This window comes from Amphibalanus amphitrite, unplaced genomic scaffold, assembly GCF_019059575.1.
Source record: "Amphibalanus amphitrite isolate SeventyFive unplaced genomic scaffold, NRLGWU_Aamphi_draft 000034F_arrow, whole genome shotgun sequence".
Lineage (NCBI taxonomy): Eukaryota > Metazoa > Arthropoda > Thecostraca > Balanomorpha > Balanidae > Amphibalanus > Amphibalanus amphitrite.
The window spans coordinates 586,918-607,360 of NW_024881530.1; the positions used below are offsets into that span (position 1 = coordinate 586,918).

Below are 20,443 nucleotides of genomic sequence, written 5' to 3' on the forward strand. Positions count from 1 at the left end.
TTCCTTATACTGAGCTAAGGTTACTACTTCCATCAAATGGTATTGCAAAAATAAATATGAGAAATTTATTACAGCAGCTTTAATGTAGTATAACAGGAAAACAAATAAGAAATGCTTCTCTATCTTACATCTGCGAGCGGCGTGCGTTTTGTGTCGCTGTGAACGTTTTCTGATCTGTCAGGCTGCATTTTCTTGTTAAGCCATGAAGCTTGTAAGGTGAGTGCTTTGATGAATACATAAATCGTTTTTGTGTATTGAGATGTGCTTTGTATCATGTCAAGATTTATTTTCCTCATGAATTTGGGATGTTTTGTGTGCGCCGTTATTGTCGCGTGAAGATGCCGGTTGTCCATGTGCGATTTTTTTAACTTACTTAGGTATCAGTCACAAACTAAATGGCCGAGAATTAAGCTGAATTACTATCAATGTATTCTTTGAAAAGGCACATAAAGTAGTATTCAATTGGAACTAATGCATTACGGCATATTTACGTCTGGACAACGAGTTGCGGGGAAAAGTGCTGATTTTGTTGCAGTTTTAGGAGCCGGTGATTAGGCTGGATTTTTGGGTTACTTTTTCGTTCCGATTCATGTATTTCATAGTGTTTGGCTTTTGAATATTTTAGTTCTTTCAGATAAATATTACTTGCCTTACAACGTTTGTAAAAACGTTTCATTTTTTTATAAGCCGACGTTCAGAGTCCTAAAAATACATCAGCACTACAATCATTGTAAACAAACAAATGGAGCACCACTTGGCTCTGTTCCAAGGCCATTTTTAGTTTATCTGGTGGTTTTCTTACTCTTGTACGTCGTTTTGTTGGATGTTTTGAATCCCTTAAGATTGACTTATATCATATATAAGAAGCATGTTGACTGAAAACAATCTGAAGTATCCAGGAGGCTGACAGAGGTCCTGACTCCTGAGGCGCACCTCCTGAGCAATATCAATATTGATATCAAGTCAAAGTTGAACAGGTTATGAAATTTTGGTTGATAAACGAAAGTTGATCGGGCTCATATATCAGCAAGAAAAAGTTAAATTAAAAGAGCTTATTGGCCAAAAACAAGCTATAATATTGCAGACCTTGGAGCAATACTGAAGAGCACGCTGAGCAGGATCATGCCAGAAAATGTTGACTGATGAGCGCATATTCATGTATTGGTATGAATATTGAATGATAACTTACAACAGCAAGATAAATTAGTGCTAACTATCAAGTTAGAAATCTAGAATGAATGGACTTGGGCAGTTTTACTATGCAGTATGCTTAGATGCTATGCAGATTGTATAATGTGCATCAGGTACTCTGGCTGGCAAATGAAACATGCGATCATTCCATTGCTACTGGAGGAGAAAGCTTGGATCACTAAATCCACTTTATGTTGATTTTGATGTTAATCATCACTGTATTTCTTGAAAAAGGATTGTAGTAAAATTGTCAATGTGACAATCCATGCAACGATGTGATCATATAATGTGTTCATACTTCATAGTCATTCGTGATAGTGATTATTGGTCCAATATACAATGGCAAAGCTCTCAGCCTCAGTGTTTCTTCCTGTGGATGGCAAGTACTGACTCAGAGCTTAGAAGTATTAGTTTTCATCACAGGGTTGGGATAAAAAGTACTGATGGTAATCTTCCACCAAGGAACTCTACTTTGACATGGTATGAGATGTAGGCACAAGTAGGTAGGTGCTTAGTTCCTATAGTCAGTAGTTGTGTATGTTTAGTCAGGTTAGCTTAGATTAGATTGTTAGTTTTTTTTAATTTGCCAAGTGTCCATAAAAATGTGACCTGAGCAATGAGCATACCTGACTAACCTGACAGCTGACCTAACCTCAATCATCACGTACATATTTGCAGCCTACCCAAGACCTGCATAGCAGTAGCACCCAGTTATAGATAGGTACTCAGTACTCACCCTAACTCAATCTTACCTGCTAACCTTCAACTTGCCAAAAGTTAGCTCACATTGCCAAGCTGCATCCAGGGAAACAGTCAACTGAGGAATTGGCTCATTGGGTGGCTAGTGTGAGTCTGTGCATTTAAAGTGTTTCTTCTCTGAAGCTGCTCAGCACTGCTGTATGTCATGTTAGATGCTCAGAAAATGTGGAAATGATTACTAAGCTACTTAAGTGCTTTGTTAATGCTCGAGACATGAACAAGTACAGATCCTGCAGGGTACAGCTATGAGTTAGGTGCTAGGTGAGTATGTTATGTGAATGTGCTGTTCCCTGTTTGACGATAGTAAGTATACAAACAAGCACAGTGTCAGTTATATTCAATCTCCACATAAACATACAACAAAAATGGCCATATAGCCTAACTCCAAAGTCCGAACACACCACAGATAACTTAAGCCTTTGCAGGCACAAAAATGTTTTGATTAACAGGACAGGTATACAATATATCCTCTGCCCTTGGGGATCTTGCTGCTAAGTTGAGGTACGATGACTGAACTTCAGGATTGATCAACCTTTTCTTAGCCACTGCTTATATACAAGAAAGACCAAATGCTTGTTTGTTTTGATTTACAGGACATGTATACAATATATTATATCCTCTGTCCTTGGGGATCTTGCTGCTAAGTTGAGGTACGATGACTGAACTTCAGGATTGATCAACCTTTTCTTAGCCACTGCTTATGTACGAGAAAGACCAAATGCTTGTTTGTAAACTGCGTTGAAAATTTAATGATCCACCTTCAATACTGACATGAAGGCACAAATGAAATAGTGAACAATATTGATATTGATATACACTGACGCTTTTCGCTTCATATTTTGTAACAAACGCGCTAAAACTGCAATATGACAGCACTATATGCTTCTTGACAAAATAAGAAAGTAGTAAAAAATTAGCCCTGATGGCATTCATTCTTGGTGGAAACGTAATTACAAAATGTTTTGTAGTAATTATTAAATTCCGGCCGAAAACAGTGCACGGTTTAAAAAAGAATCATTCCAATGACGGTCCATTCTTGCGGTCCTGAAATCGCCACTATTTCCGGCCTCTCCAACGCAACTCGTTGTCCAGACGTAAATATGCTGCATTACGATCCAAGCATCAAGTTCGGACAGTATGAAAGCAGTAAAGGGTATCTTATGGTCAAAATAACAATTTTTGGTCAATATCTTATGGTCAAAATAACAATTTTTTACCTCAGTGTAGCTCGAAACGAATACGAATTACTATCATTTACCTGTGGAAGATTAGAAATGACACTTCGTCAATACCTGAATACATTGATGTTTCTGTCTGCATGGGTGCTGTTTGATACAGTTATCTGATGCTCAAAGTACCATGCAGCAGGATTTGTTTTATTAAGTATTACAATTTACATGTTACAATATTTATTTTCATTGAGGTACTTTTTACTTTTTATTTTTTTGTGTATGTTTACCTACTTTATTTTTTATTGTATCGACATCCTTTGAGTAAATTAAAATGCTCCCTTAATTGATATCAGTAAAGGATGAGTGATGTTAGTTTTAACCTGCAAATAAGATATTTTGCTATCATGCAATAATTGGTGTGCTACCAGTGAGTGCTGCTTCTAAATCATATTCATTAGGTGCCTATATTTTATGATCATCGAGATCTATGGATTATTGCCTTTACCAACTTCCATTTTAGTCTACCCTGTATTTCAGAACTAGGCAGATTATCCAATGAGAATGGTGATGTGTTGAACCTGACATTAATATAAGCATCACCATTAGGAAAAAGAAATGTTTTAGCTGCTCTACAATGTTTCTGTAAAGTATTTGTTGCAGTCATTTCTTTGTGATGCTCTCACTTAAGCTGGCAAGCTGTTACTAGTTTCTTGTTTGAAGAGGTTGTCTAATCTCAATTTTCTTATGAATAGGTAACCTATCATATCCTTAGAGAACTAAACTGCAAATGTTTTTCTACAACAATGCTTTCTTCAGGCCTTCACATAGCCAATTTGGTGTAAAACTATTCAGCTCCTCTGAGTGGATGTTTTGGTACATGCCCTAAAGTTTCATTTTTATTTGCAGGTTTTTGATGAAACTCAGTCATGAGACTGTTACAATTGAGCTGAAGAATGGCACACTCGTACATGGAACTATCACAGGTATGATCGTCTGTATAGTGTATACCCTGCTGAAATCGCGCTGGCGCTGGAGTGAAATATCGTGAATTTAACGCATAACGTAGAAAAATCCTCGGGAAAACGTCGGCAGCGTCGCAGTGCATGTAAAACCGATTGTCATGTTAGATAGTGTCAATGTCCCCACATACCACCACTGTCCTGACCTGACCTGACCTGACCTGACCTGCGCCGCGGCAGGCGTGGACGTGGCGATGAACACGCACCTGAAGGCGGTGAAGATGACGCTGAAGAACCGCGAACCCACCCAGCTGGAGACGCTGAGTGTGCGCGGTAACAACATCCGCTACTACATCCTGCCCGACTCGCTGCCCCTAGAGACGCTGCTCATTGACGACACACCAAAGATGAAGTCGCGACGCGCCGACCGTGGCGGACGCGGTAAGAACTGGGAAATAGGGGGAGGCGTGGGAAATGTCGGCACCTGGAGGGGAGGGACAGGATGTAGTGAAGCAGTAAAAGTAGCAATCTGTTGGGATGAGATGCATTCACAAGTCAGTTCGGTACAGTTTGTGAATGGGCATCGCTTTTTTTCTGAAGTGACCTGCGGTACTAATCCTCACGCTAATTGTTAACCTGCCGCAGTCGTGACCTCTGGCGTGATTGCGCTGTGTTTGTGATGACTAGCATGTGTGTCTGTGTTTGTCAGCATCCATGTTTCGCCAGCAGATGCAGTGCGATGTGCCCATGCCGTTTCTGACACCCTCTTTCCGCCCTCAGGCGGCCCCCGCGGCCGGGGTCGGGGAGGTCCCCGCGGCCGTGGTGGTCGGGGCGGGCCGCGGGGACGGGGTCGCGGCCGCCGCTAGTGCCGCGCCGCCCCGTCGTTCCCCACCTCTCATCTCGTCATCGTCCGTCGCCATTCCGAGTCGCCGCTGTCGCCGGGTGAGGGCGGCCCGCCGGCGGCGCCCAGTCCCCGCAGCAGTCCGGGGCGGGCGCCGCCTCTCCCCTCCACGGAAAATGTCCATAGCGCGGCGGGACAGACTCAGTGGGCAGTCCCTCTGCGATCGTCATATGACCTCGTGTTGCTGAGTGAACAGTACGAATACAAAGGGAAACCAGAGATCACCCAAAACCTGTGCGATTGTGTAGACCGACTTTTCCTAGCTGGGATGGTCGGTTCGATTAGACTCACGCGTGTTCCCGCACAGTCCATACAAACGCGTCTGTGACTGCAGCAGTATCAAATTTATGTGTTTCACACAGCACATGGTTTGCAGCCGCGGTGGTTAGCGCCGCCCCGAGGCGGCCGTACGGGTGCTTTGGTCACACATTGTAGCACGGGACAGCGCGTGCGCTCTGCGACAGTGACGGCGTCTCGGAACGCTCAGCCTCAAACATTTACCCGTGTCGCGGTGCGGGCCGCCGTGGGATTAGTTGGGTCGGCGCACTGCACACAAACAGGGAACAGCGCCGACACTGGCGCGCCGGGATCACTAGGTGACCTGTGTGGGGATAGTTAACATGCAGACACACAGCACACGGTAACTGTATAAAACTGCGCTGGAGGGCCGCCCGCGCGCTAGCGGACACCGTCGCAGCGTCAGTGTTTAAACACAACCCCAAACAACACTAGACCGTAATGGCACTTCACACATCACAGGATGAATTTGTCGTGCGCAAAATATATCGATTGCCTCTCTGACGGCTAAATGCCGAGCCTATCATCCTCTTTCCGCCCAACTCACTCGAAACGCCTTCTTTCGGATAGGATTACCTCGCTTTACAATTGACGCACTCTGTAAAAATCACCCAATAACAACTCACAATACTCTATGGGTCTAAAAATATATCAAACGACAAAGGTAGCACCACTAGCATCTATTTCGTGCGATAAGCGCTGGCAAGCCGTTCGCACCCTCACTGGTGCCTATCTAGCGATCTTCTAGCGTCTACAAAACCCCATCCCGGTACAACAAAGCTCCTCTGGGGGCTACGATCTCCAGGAGTTTGGCCCGGTCACTAGTCAGGCCGATGTAACCAAGACCGCTGGGCAAGCATGTAGCGAATCGTGCGTTCCGTAGATGCGCTTAGTGGCCTGTGGTAAATTCGCTGGGCTGACTGTCTCCCATGAGCACCGAACCGGCAGTTCTCAGGGTCTGACGTTTCTCGGAGCTCCGCCCGGTACCTAGTCGTTCCCAGTGTGCGCCGAGGCGAAGTTGGTAAACTGCTGTCTGAGCGGCAGCACGGCGTCACCGACGGTGACCTCCAGCCCGTGTCGGTCCAGGGCCGGCGTGTGCACGGACAGTCGCTCCTCGGGCATGTCGAGGGCCTCCAGAGCGGCGCGCACCGCCTCCGCCTGGTCCGGCTGACGGGTGAGCACCAGCAGGAAGCCGCCGCCGCCCGCGCCCATGATGGTCTGCGGAGGGGAAAACTAGGGTCAGTTGGCTGGGAAAGGGAGGCGCAATACACACCGGCCAGTGAGCTGAGAAAGGGATGCGCAATGCACACTGGTAGCTTCAGTAAACTCTGAATGTCTGATAGAGGGGAATCGAGGAGGAAATGACTCGAAAACACAATGACACATTGAAAATGGTTGCATATTGGGTGGACTGGACATTTCGTTCATCCTAATGTCAACGATTATAAAATTCCGTCTCTTACTCTTTTCCAAAAGGAACCATGGATCACGATAAGTTGGGCTTTTAAACAGGTCATATAAAGGTCGCAACTGCACGTGTTTCATCTAATCCACTATCCAGCTGTGCAATACACACGAGTCCAACCGCTAGTGGTGCTCATCCGCGCCTTCCGGACACCAAACACGTTCTAAAGCGCGGCCTTGGCGTAGTATTCACCGCTGAAGTTATCATCCCATTTCCGGAGTGGGGGAGAACACGTGCTGGCGAGCCGAGCTCCGTTAACCAGAAGTGGATTCGCAGTCTGATTACATGCATGACATGGTTTGTGAGCCTTGCTAGCGACCTCAAAACCGACAAGTGACGGCGTGGTGGCTGTCAAGTCAGACCACACTATCCTCCCTTCCCTCCCTGTTGATACACCTCAGCTCAGCCACGTGTCTTCCAGCTGGCATTATCCCGCGCTGAGCCCCGTGACCCGCTGAGCACTCTGTGCCAGGTGCCGGTCGACTTAGGGTCACCTTAAAACAGCTCAACACAGGTGGCACTTGAGTTTCAATTAGCACCAGGCAAAAACAACGGATAAGTCTCTTGCTGCGAATTTCCTGTAGGATGATACGCACAGGCATGCTGAACCTGTTAGCCGAAAGTCGGATGAGTGCACCACCAAGATTGTTTTGTAGATCTGGGATTGTAGTAGTCTGAGTCAGAGATGTAATAACAGGAAGAGGAGAGGATTGTTCGAATTAGCTGAGGCCCCGAGCCAGCGAGTCTGCCCACACGTGGGATTCCATTGCCACCGTACCAGGTGCAGCTGGTTTAACGGTAGGAACAGTGCCAAAATACAGCTGGTAGTGCCATCTCGCGTTGCTTGGACGCTCGGCACCGGTTAGGCAAACAAGCCTTTGCCCAGTCCATCCAGGCGACTGAGGCAGATGGACACTGGACAGGACTGGCGCTGGGCGCATCGGGATCTCAGTAGCGAGCCGTCATTAAAGGAAACTGACTGGGCTGAAGCCTGTGGATAACGGAAGACCACTGACGTTACAATTTACGTACCGCTCCGAGCAGCAGAGGCCGCAGCGCGGCGAGGATTTTCTGCACCACCTCGGGCAGCGCCGACGGCGTCAGCTCGCTCTTCTGGCTGTTGTAGGCGCTCATCTTCTTACCGATCGCCTCCAGGTCCCCTGATCAGTCACAGACAGGGACGACGGTCAGATAGTAGCCCGGGTTAAATCCGCAGGGAAAAGGGCAGAGGACTTTAGACATTGGGAAGGATGCAGATCGAAGTAAGGTGAGCCGCACAGACCCTAGATAAAATTTATCATCGCCTGCACATTTATCAGTTCTGCAGAACCACCACCACCATACTTTGTTTACCTTCGCAGTGATTGCAGCAATCGACGCACCTTATATGACGGCATCACGTCTGTCGTCTTACACATGATCCTACGTCGTACATGGTCGTACCATCGTCATCACACTGTCAGCCTACACTGCTGTACACGCATGTAACAAGATAACAAATTTGTACGTACCGTCAGCCAGCGCGGCGCACATCTGCCGAGCCGTCTCCACCAGTTTCCTGAAGGTCGCCACCAGCCGCGGCTCCCGGGCGTACCAGTTACGTACGACCGTCTGAAGGAGGTTCCTGGCCAGCCGCACTCGGCCCGTAAACACGAGCAGGCAGTGACGGGCCAGGGTGTCCGGTAGGGAGGACGGCACCGGGACCCACTCGGCACCTGGAGGGGTACATATCACATATGTCAGTCAGGTCACATACAGTGACGGGCCAGGGTGTCCGGTAAGATGGTACCGGCACCCACTCGGCACCTGGGGAGGTAGATAGGCACAGTGTCAGTGGGGCAGACAGAATAACAGGACAAGACAGGCACTGACACAGATAAACAACGTGAAACAGGTCAGCAATGACACGCGGACCCTGACACGGGACAAGCTGCCATGACTTGATTTCGAGTGCCAGAGGATCTGCTATTACGCGGACGACCAGGGCACAAACACCGATAGGCGATAGACATGGAACGCGGTCGACCAAAGGGCACGAACAACCTATACACAGGGGCACGGACAGTCGCCGTGGACAAGGACCCACCGGGTACTGAGCCACCGCTCTTTTACGTACCGACGGCGAACGGCAGGTGCCGCTCCTGTCCGGGTGACGAGCAGACGATGACGCCTCCGGTGACGCCGCCGGCAATGTCCTGCCAGCCGCCGCCCGTGGTGGCCACCTGCTCCAGGTACAGTGTCTGACATACAGAGGGTCAGGTCAGGTCAGATTACCCACCGCCGCCCGTGGTGGCCACCTGCTCCAGGTACAGCGTCTGACATACAGATGGACGGGGTCAGGTCAGGTCAGGTCAGATTACCCACCGCCGCCCGTGGTGGCCACCTGCTCCAGGTACAGCGTCTGACATACAGAGGGTCAGGTCAGGTCGGATTACCCACGGCCGCCCGTGGTGGCCACCTGCTCCAGGTTAACTGCGTCTGACAGAGATAAGAGGTCAGGTCACTTGCACCAGGTACAGCGTCTAACAGTGATAGAAGTCAGGTCAAGCAGACTACCATACTGGCACAACATCTAACAAATGTACAGACTACACATGGATCCGGTCACACCTCCAAGGCGCAACGCCTTCTGAGTTCTAACGTGCTCATTGGGCAGGATTGGAGCAGTTTGATCATCTACAATAGATACGTTATCTTATACACACAGTCTTCAGCCTACGTCTTACCGCATGTATGACGTCGTTCTTGCTGTATCCGCTCCCTGAGACAGTCCATAGGACGCTGACCAGTGCGGCGGCCAGAATACTGCTGGCCCCCATCCCAGAGCCCTGGGGCAGTCGGGACCACGTCTCCACCTCCAGACCGCCGCCGACAGTCTGTAGGGAAGACGGGAGGGTCATGAACTGTGGGGGACTGGAGATGAGCGCATGATCTTTATACTAAGTCCCAGTGCTGAACCGGATCGCCAATAGTCCCTCAGTCGCATACAGCGATTTCGAAAAGTGAAAATACAGTGCGAGGTGATGGCGACCTCAGCGATTTCCAGGGCCGTGAGGTAGCTCAGCATATTTTAAGCCGGGTGGAACAAAGTAATAGCAGTGCAGGAGCGGACAGATGCTCCCCCCGCGCGAGTTCTCAGGTGTCTCGTCTCTTATCCCCACCTGTTTGAGTTGTTCGGCCAGCGGCGTATCGCTCTCCAGACTGATGATGTTTGTGACGATCAGGGCACACTTGAGCAGCTGACCGGGCGCCGCCGGACTTGTGTAGTCTCGTATAGAGTCGAGAGACGTCAGCTCCAGAACCTACACAGACATACCGCAGCGAGGTCAGCTTCAGCACTCAGTGTAAGGTGTTCGGAAAGACATGATGGTCACATACAGGCAAGCGACAGCCACTAAAAGTCCCGACCCTGGACTAATCTGTAACATCCCTCTCATACATGCGGTTCCTTATCTACATCGATCCTCCTGTAATCATCTCCCCTTTCGTATTCGTGTTCCGTCGATATCAGATACTTGTTGACTTATTTACCACTGTAACGGTAACATGAAGAGTCCGTCTCAAGTAGACTGACCTGGCATGCTATCAGCACCTTCAGAGCAGCCGGAAAACTACCTGTACAAACCCCAGACTAACCTGATCGCCGTGCGGTCCGCACAGTTTGAGCCGTACTCCCGTCGCGGGGTCGGCGGTGCGCCGTGCCCGCGCTCCGATCGGCTTGACGCCGTCCACGGTGATGGCCAGGTCGACCACCAGTCCGCCCATCTCGTAACAGATGGGTGGAGTGTCGCTCCAGCCGCCTGCGTGACGGATAGGCAGTCAGACGGATAGATGGGTAGACGCATGGACTATAGATGAACTGATCGACGATCGAAGAATGGATATCATACGGATAGGCGGACGGACATTATTATTATCATAAAAATGATGCAGTCATTGGAGATCGACATGAAAATGCGGATATCGTAAGGTTTTCTTTTCGTCTAGCGTAAAATAGTTGATATTTAAGTCCTTGTTATTAAGTCCTTGTCTTTTTTATATTTTCCCTCTTCAAGTCCCCAGTCCACATCTCCCCAATACTTCATTCACAAATATACATCCCGCTCTCACCGGCGATATCAGCTCGCGCCGGGCAGCGGGCCGTCACCCAGACCCCCGGCTGTGGCCGGTCCGCTCGGCACAGCTCCACCTGGTCCATCACTCTCATCACACTGAGTCGGACCAGCGTCTGGGCGGCGCGCTCGTAGTGGCGCGCCGCACGGATCAGACGGTCCGGGGAGCCGAGCCAGTCGCGGCGCACCTCGGCCAGGCGGTTCACGCCGGCTCCGATCGACTCGTGCTGCAGAGCGCGGGTGCAGTGGAGGTCAGGTCAAGTCATCATAGGTGGTATTACGCATAGAGATCTATATTACGGTCAAAGACAATGCACAAAACCGAGGAATAACAATGGGGCACCGAAGCTGCAATGAAGGTCGGTCAGTTTCAATATCAGTTTCAATATAAGCCGTAATCGCCACGCCATATGTGGAAGGCTTTTGGTGTCAATACATACATACAATACATACAGTTCAAGCCAGGACAAGCAAACGTTCCACCTGCTCGACACCAGCCTGGAAGCTGAAATGTTAGACTAGGATCCAGATAGCGAGCCATCACCTAACCAAAAGCTTTGCTATTTCAAAGCGACCTTTCCACGGGACGTTCACTCCAACACATCTCCCTCACCATCATCCACCCACCCCACCATCTCCCCCCTCCCCGCGTCCACCCACCTCGAGGGCGTGCAGCGCCGGCTGCCAGGCGGCGTTCCCGGCCGGCCCGCTGCGCAGACCACCCCGTCCCGCAGCCATTACCCCCAGCAGGTCTGCCTGGGCCGCCAGCAGTCGCGCTGCGTCCCCCGGCTCGGCAGCGGCAGCCGCCCAGTCCAGAGCCTCCAGCAGCATGTGCTCCACGCGCGGCGTGCGCTCTGGCCCGGCCGGAGGGGGCGGGGAGGCAGACGGTCACACGGACGGGCATAGATAGATAGACAGACAAACGGGGAATCTGGTCCGCTCTGGCCCGGCCGGAGTGGGGGGGGGGGAGAGAATATGCAGACGGTCACACGGAGAGACAAAGGCAGACGGTCGGGCGGTCGGAACCGGAAGCCATGACACTGGAAAGCTTACGCTCCATAAGTTTCATGTTGCAGCTCCTGTGCTCCGTGTTACCGGACTGAACTCTTATGAACGAGTTCGAGCTTCATGCATCATCAATCGATAGCAAGAACAATTTTGAGATGCAAATTTCTACATCAGTTGTGGTCTTTAGTTCTGGTGAGTTCACACAAATCACGGTACCAAAACTAATCATAAAATACATTGACGATAAACAAATTAAGTCTAAATTGACACTCAGTAGCTATTGAACTCCCCAGCGTCTTACCTCCCTTGGCGGCGACAAAGTAGGGCAGGAACGAGTCTCCGTTGGGCGGCCGCTGGTTCTCCACGATGTGTTTGCGGACGATCCTCCAGAAACACTCCCTACCCAGAATGTACTCCTCCACGGGAACCACGCCGTGCACAAAGTCCCTGGTGGACGAGGGCGGGAGGGGGTTGTTACTTCATCAAAACATGAAGTAGAAAGAAATATGAAATGATTACTATAATCAAAAATAGCAAGTAGTTATCGATTCTTGGGCAAAACGGGAATCATGCTAGCGAGCGATGCCAAAAAATGATAAAAAATGAGGCTCGGAACAGCAGACAGACACAAGCTGAGATGCTGACGTCATTTATATGACAGATATGAGATTATGGATCTTTTCTATGTAGTGGTGGTTAAGAACTTAAGATATGGTATTGAAACGACGGACAGAATGGTGTAGACCTGAAACATAAGTCCACAGACCTGATGGAGTATCTGGTGACGGCCGACCAGCTCTCGGGCCGGTACTCCCTGAACCATTTGTGAGCCGGGCCGCAGCACAGGTCAATGTCCTGCAGGACCATCAGCGCCGTCCAGTGGTCCGGCGAGCTGAGCAGCGGGAACAGGCGGGCCTCGTACAGCGTGCGACGGCTGGCCGGTAGCTGAGAGAGGGGACAGATAGTTACGGAGCAGTCAACAGCGGGAACAGGCGAGCCTCGTACAGGGTGCGACGGTTAGCCGGTAGCAGCTGAGAGAGAGGACAGAAATCAAACAGAGGAACCGGGGGAAAGACGGGCCTCGTACAGCCGCGCGCGACGGCTGGCTGGCAGCTGCGGGGCACACCGAAGAAAAGGGAGATAGTTTAGAGCATCGGAGCAAACGGAAGACTTTAGCTGCAGTCAACGGAAGGACACGAATAGTCGAAGACTGTATAGCGATTTTGGCCATGGAGAAATAGACATAGCTCGTCACACTTGGCCCATATTTACCCATTTTCCTCACGTGCTCCTAGTTCCTCCTCGGCCTTTCACCCCGGAAATCACACATCACATAAGGCTATAAGCCCAACCCTCCCACCTCCCACAATCCTCCCACACCTCCCCCTCCCCCCGTCTAACTCACGTCGCTGCTCCAGATATCCTCCGGTGTGACCGCCTTCCGTTTGAAGAACTCCCTCCAGGGCCGGTTGAGGTAGGTGGCGCACGGGTCGGTATGCGGCAGGAACAGCTGGTCACCGGTGCCGAACAGCGCACAGGCGTACGTCAGGCCGTGGCAGGGCGGGTAGACACAGCGGTCTTCACGGTGGATCTTAAAGTCCTGGTAGCCGATCAGTGCCAGGTTGTCCTGCAGAATCAGCGCCTGGAAGGACAGGTGCAGAGGTTAGACCGGAGAAGTTGTGTCCCAGATACATCAACTTACAGCAGTAATACAATCGTTACATCTTAGTATCACTTGATGCCAGAGGACACGGTGAACATGAACATTGAAGTAAGCAACTACGCTTCCGCAGAAAACCTTGTCAAGCATCGCTCGGCGCCACAATGCAACACATTGTCTCATTCCACAAGCAGTCCAATGACTCAACCGCCTTTCTGTAAAAATCTCGCCCGCCTGGCGCCTACCTTGATCCTCTGCAGGTAGATGCCCGAGATGTAGACGTTCTTGCCCAGCGCCAGCAGGCCGCACTTTATGTTGCTGTTCATGACGGTGCTGCCGTCGCCGCCGCTCTCGTCACCGCCCTTTACCTCGTACGTCAGCTTGGAGTTGATGACCGTCGTGTCACTCCACTCGTTCTGCTGTAGGTCATGCCGACCGCGCCTGGCCAATACACAAAGCACACGTATGTCACGTAAGTCAGTATACGTATTTCGGGGCAGTTTTCTCATACCTACTTTGATTCTGCCGGTAGCGTTCTAGAACAGAGCAGAAATTCATCAGTATTATATAATACTGAACGAGGCCGGTGTAAATAAATTTTCAAGACCGAGGTACTTACTGAATTTTTGAACGAGGCCGAAGGCCGAGTTCAAAAATCAGTAAGGACTGAGGTCTTGAAAATTTATCACCGGCCGAGTTTGGTATGTATTTTACTGTATGCCAACGATAAAATAATTGTCTAGACCGAAGCTCTTAGCCGTTTTTTGAACGAGGACATCCCAAAATGTTGACTTGGTAATTCGTTTTTGACCGTGGTCACTTTGCTTACACCAGTTATTACCACACCCCTCAGGCTAATGTATTTGAATAGGCCAGGCATACAGTATCAGAAAATATGTATCCTACATGGGTGTTGCACAAAGACCTAGCATTCCTTGCATGGATATCATGTCTGGGTCAAAACATGCACGTCCTGTTGACGTTGTGTTTGCCATGCTCTGCGGTTCCCGTGCCAGTTATTTGTCATATTAGATAAGCGAGCCCGTCCTGTCTGTCCTACTCTATTCCCATACCTATCGTGTTTGTGGTATTTGTGCTGTCCGTGTCCGTCTTTTTTCTCGAAGGTGCGCGACAGCCGCGGCTGGGCCGGGTCCTTCTGGGCGATGTAGCAGTGGAAGTGGAGCGGCTCGTCGCTGTAGCGCTGGATGAGGTTGTCAGCCAGCGGCAGGCGGTCCGTCAGGTAGGTGTGGGTGAAGCCGGGCAGACGGAGCGCGCGGAGGCGGTACCGGCGCAGCTCAGTCCACACCAGGGCCCTGCGGGCGTAAGGGCGATGTGGGAGTGAGCAGCCGCTGCAGTCGGAGTATGAGATGGGTGCTGTGTGGACCGGCACGCGCACCTCCTCTTCACCGACTAGTCTAGGTAAAAAGAACGACTCGCCGTACAGGCTGCATGGGTGTGAGATTAAAAGGGACTGCACCCAGTCATAAAATAATGTATTGCACCGAAACGGATCTGTTAAAACCTGTATCCCTCCCAGACTGCCACTCGCTCTCTGACGAAGCCGACAAGGAGGGATATGGATTCCCCACTGACCTGGCCACGCGCATCCGGTCTTTGGTGGCCTGAGTCAGACGACTGCTCAGGTGGTACGTCTTGCCGCAGAGACCCGAGCAGAACTCTTCCTCCGTGACATTGGCCGCCATCGCCACCAGCATGTCAAAGTACAGCGACATCTGGAGATCACGGAGAGCCAAATTACAGTAACTGGTGGGGAAAGAAAGTAAAATTATAGCGACATAGGAAGCGACCCGTTAGATTACAACGATATTTGGCAAAAAAAAGAGCGTTCGGCGATATATGACGACAAGCGGTCAAATGGCAAAAAAAAGCGTTCGGCGATATATGACGACAAGCGGTCAAATATCTTAATACAAATGATCAAATTGCAGGTATCTGACGGCAACAAAACGTCTGAATAAAGGCGACATTCTACGGCAAAAAGGAAAAGCGTCACTTGACGACAATGAACTAGGCGAAATCAGACCACTGGCGATGACGGACCTGCAGCGATGAGACGCCGCTGTCCACGCCCATGTAGGTGCAGCCGTCCAGAGGAGCCACCACGTGCAGACTGAGCAGACTGACTGCCACCGGCGGAGACAGGTACACCAGACCGGCCACCAGGTGCAGCTCCGGCTGGGAGGACATCGCCTCTGGGGGAGGGGGGGGGGCGGGTCAGGTCAGGACAGGTACATCAGACCGGCCACTAGGTGGAGCTCCGGCTGCGAGGACATGGCCTCTGGGGAGGGAGACAGGTTACGTCAGGTCAGGTCAGGTCAGGTACACCAGACCCGCCACTAGGTAGAGCTCCGGCTGGGAGGACATTGCCTGTGGGGAGAGAGAGGTCAGGGTAGGTCAGGTCAGGTCACGTCAGGATAGGTAGTCGAGAGTAGGGCCACTGGCTGCAGAGGGGTAGGTCAGATCATTTACAGAATGACACCAGTTTACCAAAACACTACATACGATATTCAAGTTTGCATAGCTTCATTTTACTATAACTATAGTACCACACCTCTTTCTCGCCCTAGCTTTTGTACATACCCTAACCTCAACACCCTTTATGTAACTATAGCCTACTGTCGATTTAGTACTCAGTACCCAGAACTCACTGAGCGTCTTGACGTCGGCCTGGTAGAGCAGCTGTCTCACAGTACCATCCTCGGCCACATCCATCACGCCATGGCTCTGGGCGTACTCGGGAGAGGCGGCCACGGAGACCAGAGCCGCGTGACAGTCGGCGGGCACCCGGACCGCGCTGAGCTCCGACAGACGACCGTGTAGGTAGTTGTCCGTGTTGGCCACCCACACACCGGCCGGGGAGCGGGACGCCAGCTGCGGGCGGGGGGAACAGAGTGTACAGCCGGGGTTTGAACGAGAAAGGTGGGAGGAAACTCAAGGAGCTGAACACTAGTCCGCAACAGCAATGAGCAAACTAATGAACCGATGGATAATACACGTCATGACGTCACATGTACAAGATACGCCGAGCACATATCTGAAAATCAAGCTGAACTCTTTAGAGCCGCAAGCGTATGCACGACATTGTTCATTTGGATTCGCACTTCGCAGCAATAAATTGTATACTGAAACTGAATGCAGGTAAATAACCAAAAGAAATCTAATGCTGCGGTGCAAAGCAGACTGCTTTGAGATGAATTTGTTTGCAAGCTCTGCTTGGATATCATCACTTTCATCAGACCGAAACAAAGCGGTTCCCAGGCCGCGCACCTCTGAGCAGATGTGTATGATGTGCAGCAGGTTGTTGTTGATGACGCCGCCGCCCTTGACGTCCTGCTGGCAGCCCAGAGTGACGAATCCCTTACCGCCGGGCTCGTATACATACCGTCGGCCCATGTGTAGCATCAGCAGACTGCCGCCGCGCAGCAGGTCAGGGTTCAGCTGTGGACGAAATGGGACGTCGGGGATGAGGCTGTTGACATGGAAAGTCGTGACTTCGATTAGACGACGCGGTTCAACACAGCACGTTGTTCGGACACGTGTCTAGTACCGCATAGTATGCTATTTGACTTGGGATCGGTCTCATAACTTAGACACCAGACAAGAAAGACGATGTAAAATACTTAACACGCGCACTGCAGGGGGGGGTGTTTTCAACCCCCCCCCCTGGTTTTTTCGCTGTAACTAAAAAACCAGTGAAGCTACGACTTTGAAACTTTGTATAGCTGTTCATCAAACAATTTTACATCACCTCTGAAAAAATTAGTGTTAGGTCATGCAAGGTCAGGTCACCAGGTCACGATAAGTGACCTCACCTCATAAAAAGTTTGACGCTGTGCTACACCCACACCATTTGACTGAATGCTATGAAACTTTCAGAAACATATTAGGAGACCATAAGGAACATTTTGTATATTTCGAAATTTTTATTTCTGTGACCTTAGGTCAGGTCACTTTTTGGGGCCCGGCATGCAATTCAATGGTCACCAACGGTTTTTCTTCAATAACTTTTGATTGAATAGAGATAGAGACTCCGTTCGACGTTTATCGTGTTTGTCTCGTCAATGCGGATCGAATGATATGCAACATGACCTATTTCGGTCAGGTCATGACCTTGACCTGAGGTCAACTTTTGAACTTGACCTTTCGAGGTCATATTATATACCATTCGATGCGCCTTGACGAGCTAAGAACGGTGGTGTGTGAATTATTTCTCTATCTCTTTGGAGAAAAGTTATTGCAGAAAAAGCATTTCCGGAAAATTTGCAATATTGATCTGACATTACATGACCTCTATAGGCTGAACCGTTGACTTTAGGTCAAATCTGAGGACAGCTTAGCGAAAGAGCGTTTCAACAGCTATCGAATGCTTTTTTCGCAACTTTCTAGCTCATCTAGTTCCCGAGATAAAGCGGGAAATATGGAGGGATGTCGGGATCGCTAAAAAATCGCAACATTTTGAGTTTGGTGACCTCTGCTGACCTCGTTTTTGACCTGACCCAAAAATGATCTTGTATTTCTTGTAGATCTCATCTCAACCTATTCAACGCCGTTTACCGCTTGTCGCTACGTTGCGCCGTTTTCGAGATCTCAGGGGGGTTGTTTTCACCCCCCCCCCCCCCCTGCAGTTCGTGTTCGGCTCAGACCCGCTGCAGTGCGCGTGTTAACTATGTTGCGTCCCACAAGACCGAATACATGCGGCTGTATCCGGTCCCAGCCCTGTATCGGCAGTATCCCGACTTCAGCCCCGTATCCCGTGTACTGACCGCGGTGTGTCCGGCGGCAGCGCTGAGGTGCTCAGCGGCCACCAGCAGCGCGTTGAGCGTCACCCCTCCGCTGCCCAGCTCCGGCGACGGGTCGGGCACTGCCAGACACAGCGTGTCGGCGTACAGGTGACCCTTCTGCTGCAGCATCACTAGCTCTGTGAGCAGAGAGGTAACAGGGAGGGAGGCACGGTCAGTGGCTGGAGCATGTGCTACTAGAGTGGCTGCAGTCAGTGGCTGGAGAATGGATGAGAGGTGGGTAGGTGGGTATTTTGACTTATCTAGTTCACTGGGTATGGCACCATTTGCTGAAAATAAATTTCAATTAAAGAGGGTTTCTGGTTGCGATTTTGGTCAATGGGATAAGCAGGTCATTTTACCAGGTCAGCAGGCTACCTGTCATCCTCATTGATAAGCCAGCTTCTAGTATTGCTCAATGTCAATGAGGACTCTTGTGTCTTCCTCATCCAACACACCCTTCAGACTGTAGCAAAGTCATTCAGCAGCTAAAATCGTGGCTCTGCATAATATGATAGTAGGAATGCACAAAGCCACATCCAAACTCTCTACATCGAACTTCAAAGTCCACATCACAGACGCATTGAAAACTAGATTCACCCATTTATAATGTACAGAGTTCAACACATTTGTATTGTTACATGGGAGTCAGCTCTGAGTGCTGGTGAGTGGATCCAATCAATTCTCACTGGTGCATTCATTATATGTCTTTTCAGCCTTTTTAGTGCCTAATAGTAAAACTACTGAAGCCTGGAAAGAATATGAAGGTAAATAAGATCATGCAAGCATGCCAAAGTAATTTTCTAGCTACAGAACTCTTGTCTGGAAGGCATTTATGATGTCTGTATCAAATATGACTGATTGAAGCTAAATCATCAGAGGTATTTCATGGTCATACAATAGGAAAAAGGAAAGCAAAGAAAATAGAGGCAGCATATACAATCATTGCTTGTCAATTCCTTGAGCAGTAAATGTCAAATGTAGCTTAAAAAGGAATAAATATGTGCATGATTTCTAACACTTACCATCTTTCAGAGCTGCATGAAGAAAAATAAATACAAGTTTGCTGAGGCTCATTACTGAACTCTGAAGATAACTGTGTTAGTGATGTTCACTGAACATCATAATTGCTCCAAGAGACAACACATAAAAATGCCACATCATTTATGGAAACTTCAATCCATTTGGTCATAGAAAACCCTGGCAATAATGTAACCTAAAGGAAGCACTATCAGTAAGCTTCTATAAGATGTCTTATTTTAACCTGTCTTCAAAATGTCAAAAAAGACAACTTACTTCTGCAAGTGTACTTAAACTTGTAATAGACATTATCAGGAATTACCTTGTGTTAGAGCAGTAGCCTCCTTCTGAGCAGCACATGTTATGATCACTGCTGACCACTTGAATAGCTTCACACCCATCTTGTCAAATCACCTGGAAAAAAACACACGAACAAAAGCCTCTGTAAAATGGGAACACAAAGGAATTGACTTTCAGATCCTGGAAACAGATGAATACAGAAGTCAATAGTAACAGCAAGAAAGAGATTATGAATCAGTCAGAAGAGCATTCTGAAAAAGTAGGAAAGAAAAAACGTTGTATGCTGTCTGCCACAGCAATACTATAAAAATGGGAGCATGTCAATACCTATCCAAGCAGCCATGACAACATTTGTTTCGATAAATGGATGAAATGCCGATGCATGACCACCACCAGTATCAAACTTCACGGAATCACGATCGAAAGAGCAGCTAGATAGAGCAAGACTTTTTACACATTAATTATCCGCCTTGGCCCTTGAATTAACCTATCAACCGCAAGCACAGGTCCTAGCCCATTCTGTTCTGATTCCATTCTCTCACCTGGGGCAGGTTCTTCCCGAGATTCTATTGTTCAGGATTTGATTAACGTAAAATCTCGACACCAAACAGCTCAGCAACTTTTCCATTAAATATATCACTTTCAAAGGTTCATTCCCCAGCGAAACTCCATTTTTCAACAAAGAGCTTACTTCCGTTTCCCAGCACCCATCCCTCTCAAAAGTAAACAAAGCGTTTTATGCGCAGCGAAGACAATCATTCTTCTTCCTAAGAAAACAACTCCTTTCCTTCCTTTTTTGA

The 20,443-nt window shown here is 49.3% G+C and overlaps 2 protein-coding genes across 4 annotated transcripts; one reads left to right on the forward strand and one right to left on the reverse strand.

The window, feature by feature from the left end:
- Positions 1-85: 85 nt before the first annotated feature.
- LOC122370255 (small nuclear ribonucleoprotein Sm D1-like) lies at positions 86-5,199 on the forward strand. The gene is made up of 4 exons (XM_043345706.1): positions 86-216; positions 4,029-4,105; positions 4,322-4,522; positions 4,862-5,199. Exons 1-4 carry the CDS (start codon positions 203-205, stop codon positions 4,945-4,947), a joined length of 378 nt encoding a protein of 125 aa, XP_043201641.1. The 5' UTR covers positions 86-202; the 3' UTR covers positions 4,948-5,199.
- Positions 5,200-5,305: 106 nt separating this feature from the next.
- LOC122370195 (L-fucose kinase-like) lies at positions 5,306-20,376 on the reverse strand. Of its 3 annotated transcripts, none has more exons than XM_043345591.1 (21): positions 20,186-20,376; positions 19,666-19,757; positions 18,309-18,463; positions 16,813-16,983; positions 16,194-16,416; positions 15,586-15,737; positions 15,118-15,257; positions 14,598-14,837; positions 13,770-13,965; positions 13,270-13,506; positions 12,631-12,809; positions 12,166-12,311; positions 11,517-11,710; positions 10,855-11,083; positions 10,381-10,544; positions 9,906-10,046; positions 9,471-9,620; positions 8,861-8,984; positions 8,256-8,459; positions 7,777-7,904; positions 5,306-6,497 (listed from the first exon to the last, which is right to left on the reverse strand). In XM_043345591.1, exons 2-21 carry the CDS (start codon positions 19,742-19,744, stop codon positions 6,267-6,269), a joined length of 3,483 nt encoding a protein of 1,160 aa, XP_043201526.1. In that variant the 5' UTR covers positions 19,745-19,757; positions 20,186-20,376; the 3' UTR covers positions 5,306-6,266. The 3 variants fall into 3 exon arrangements, with proteins under 3 accessions (XP_043201526.1, XP_043201535.1, XP_043201517.1); XM_043345600.1 differs by having other exon boundaries at positions 20,335-20,364; XM_043345582.1 differs by having other exon boundaries at positions 19,666-19,761; positions 20,189-20,353.
- Between the last annotated feature and the right edge of the window lie 67 nt (positions 20,377-20,443).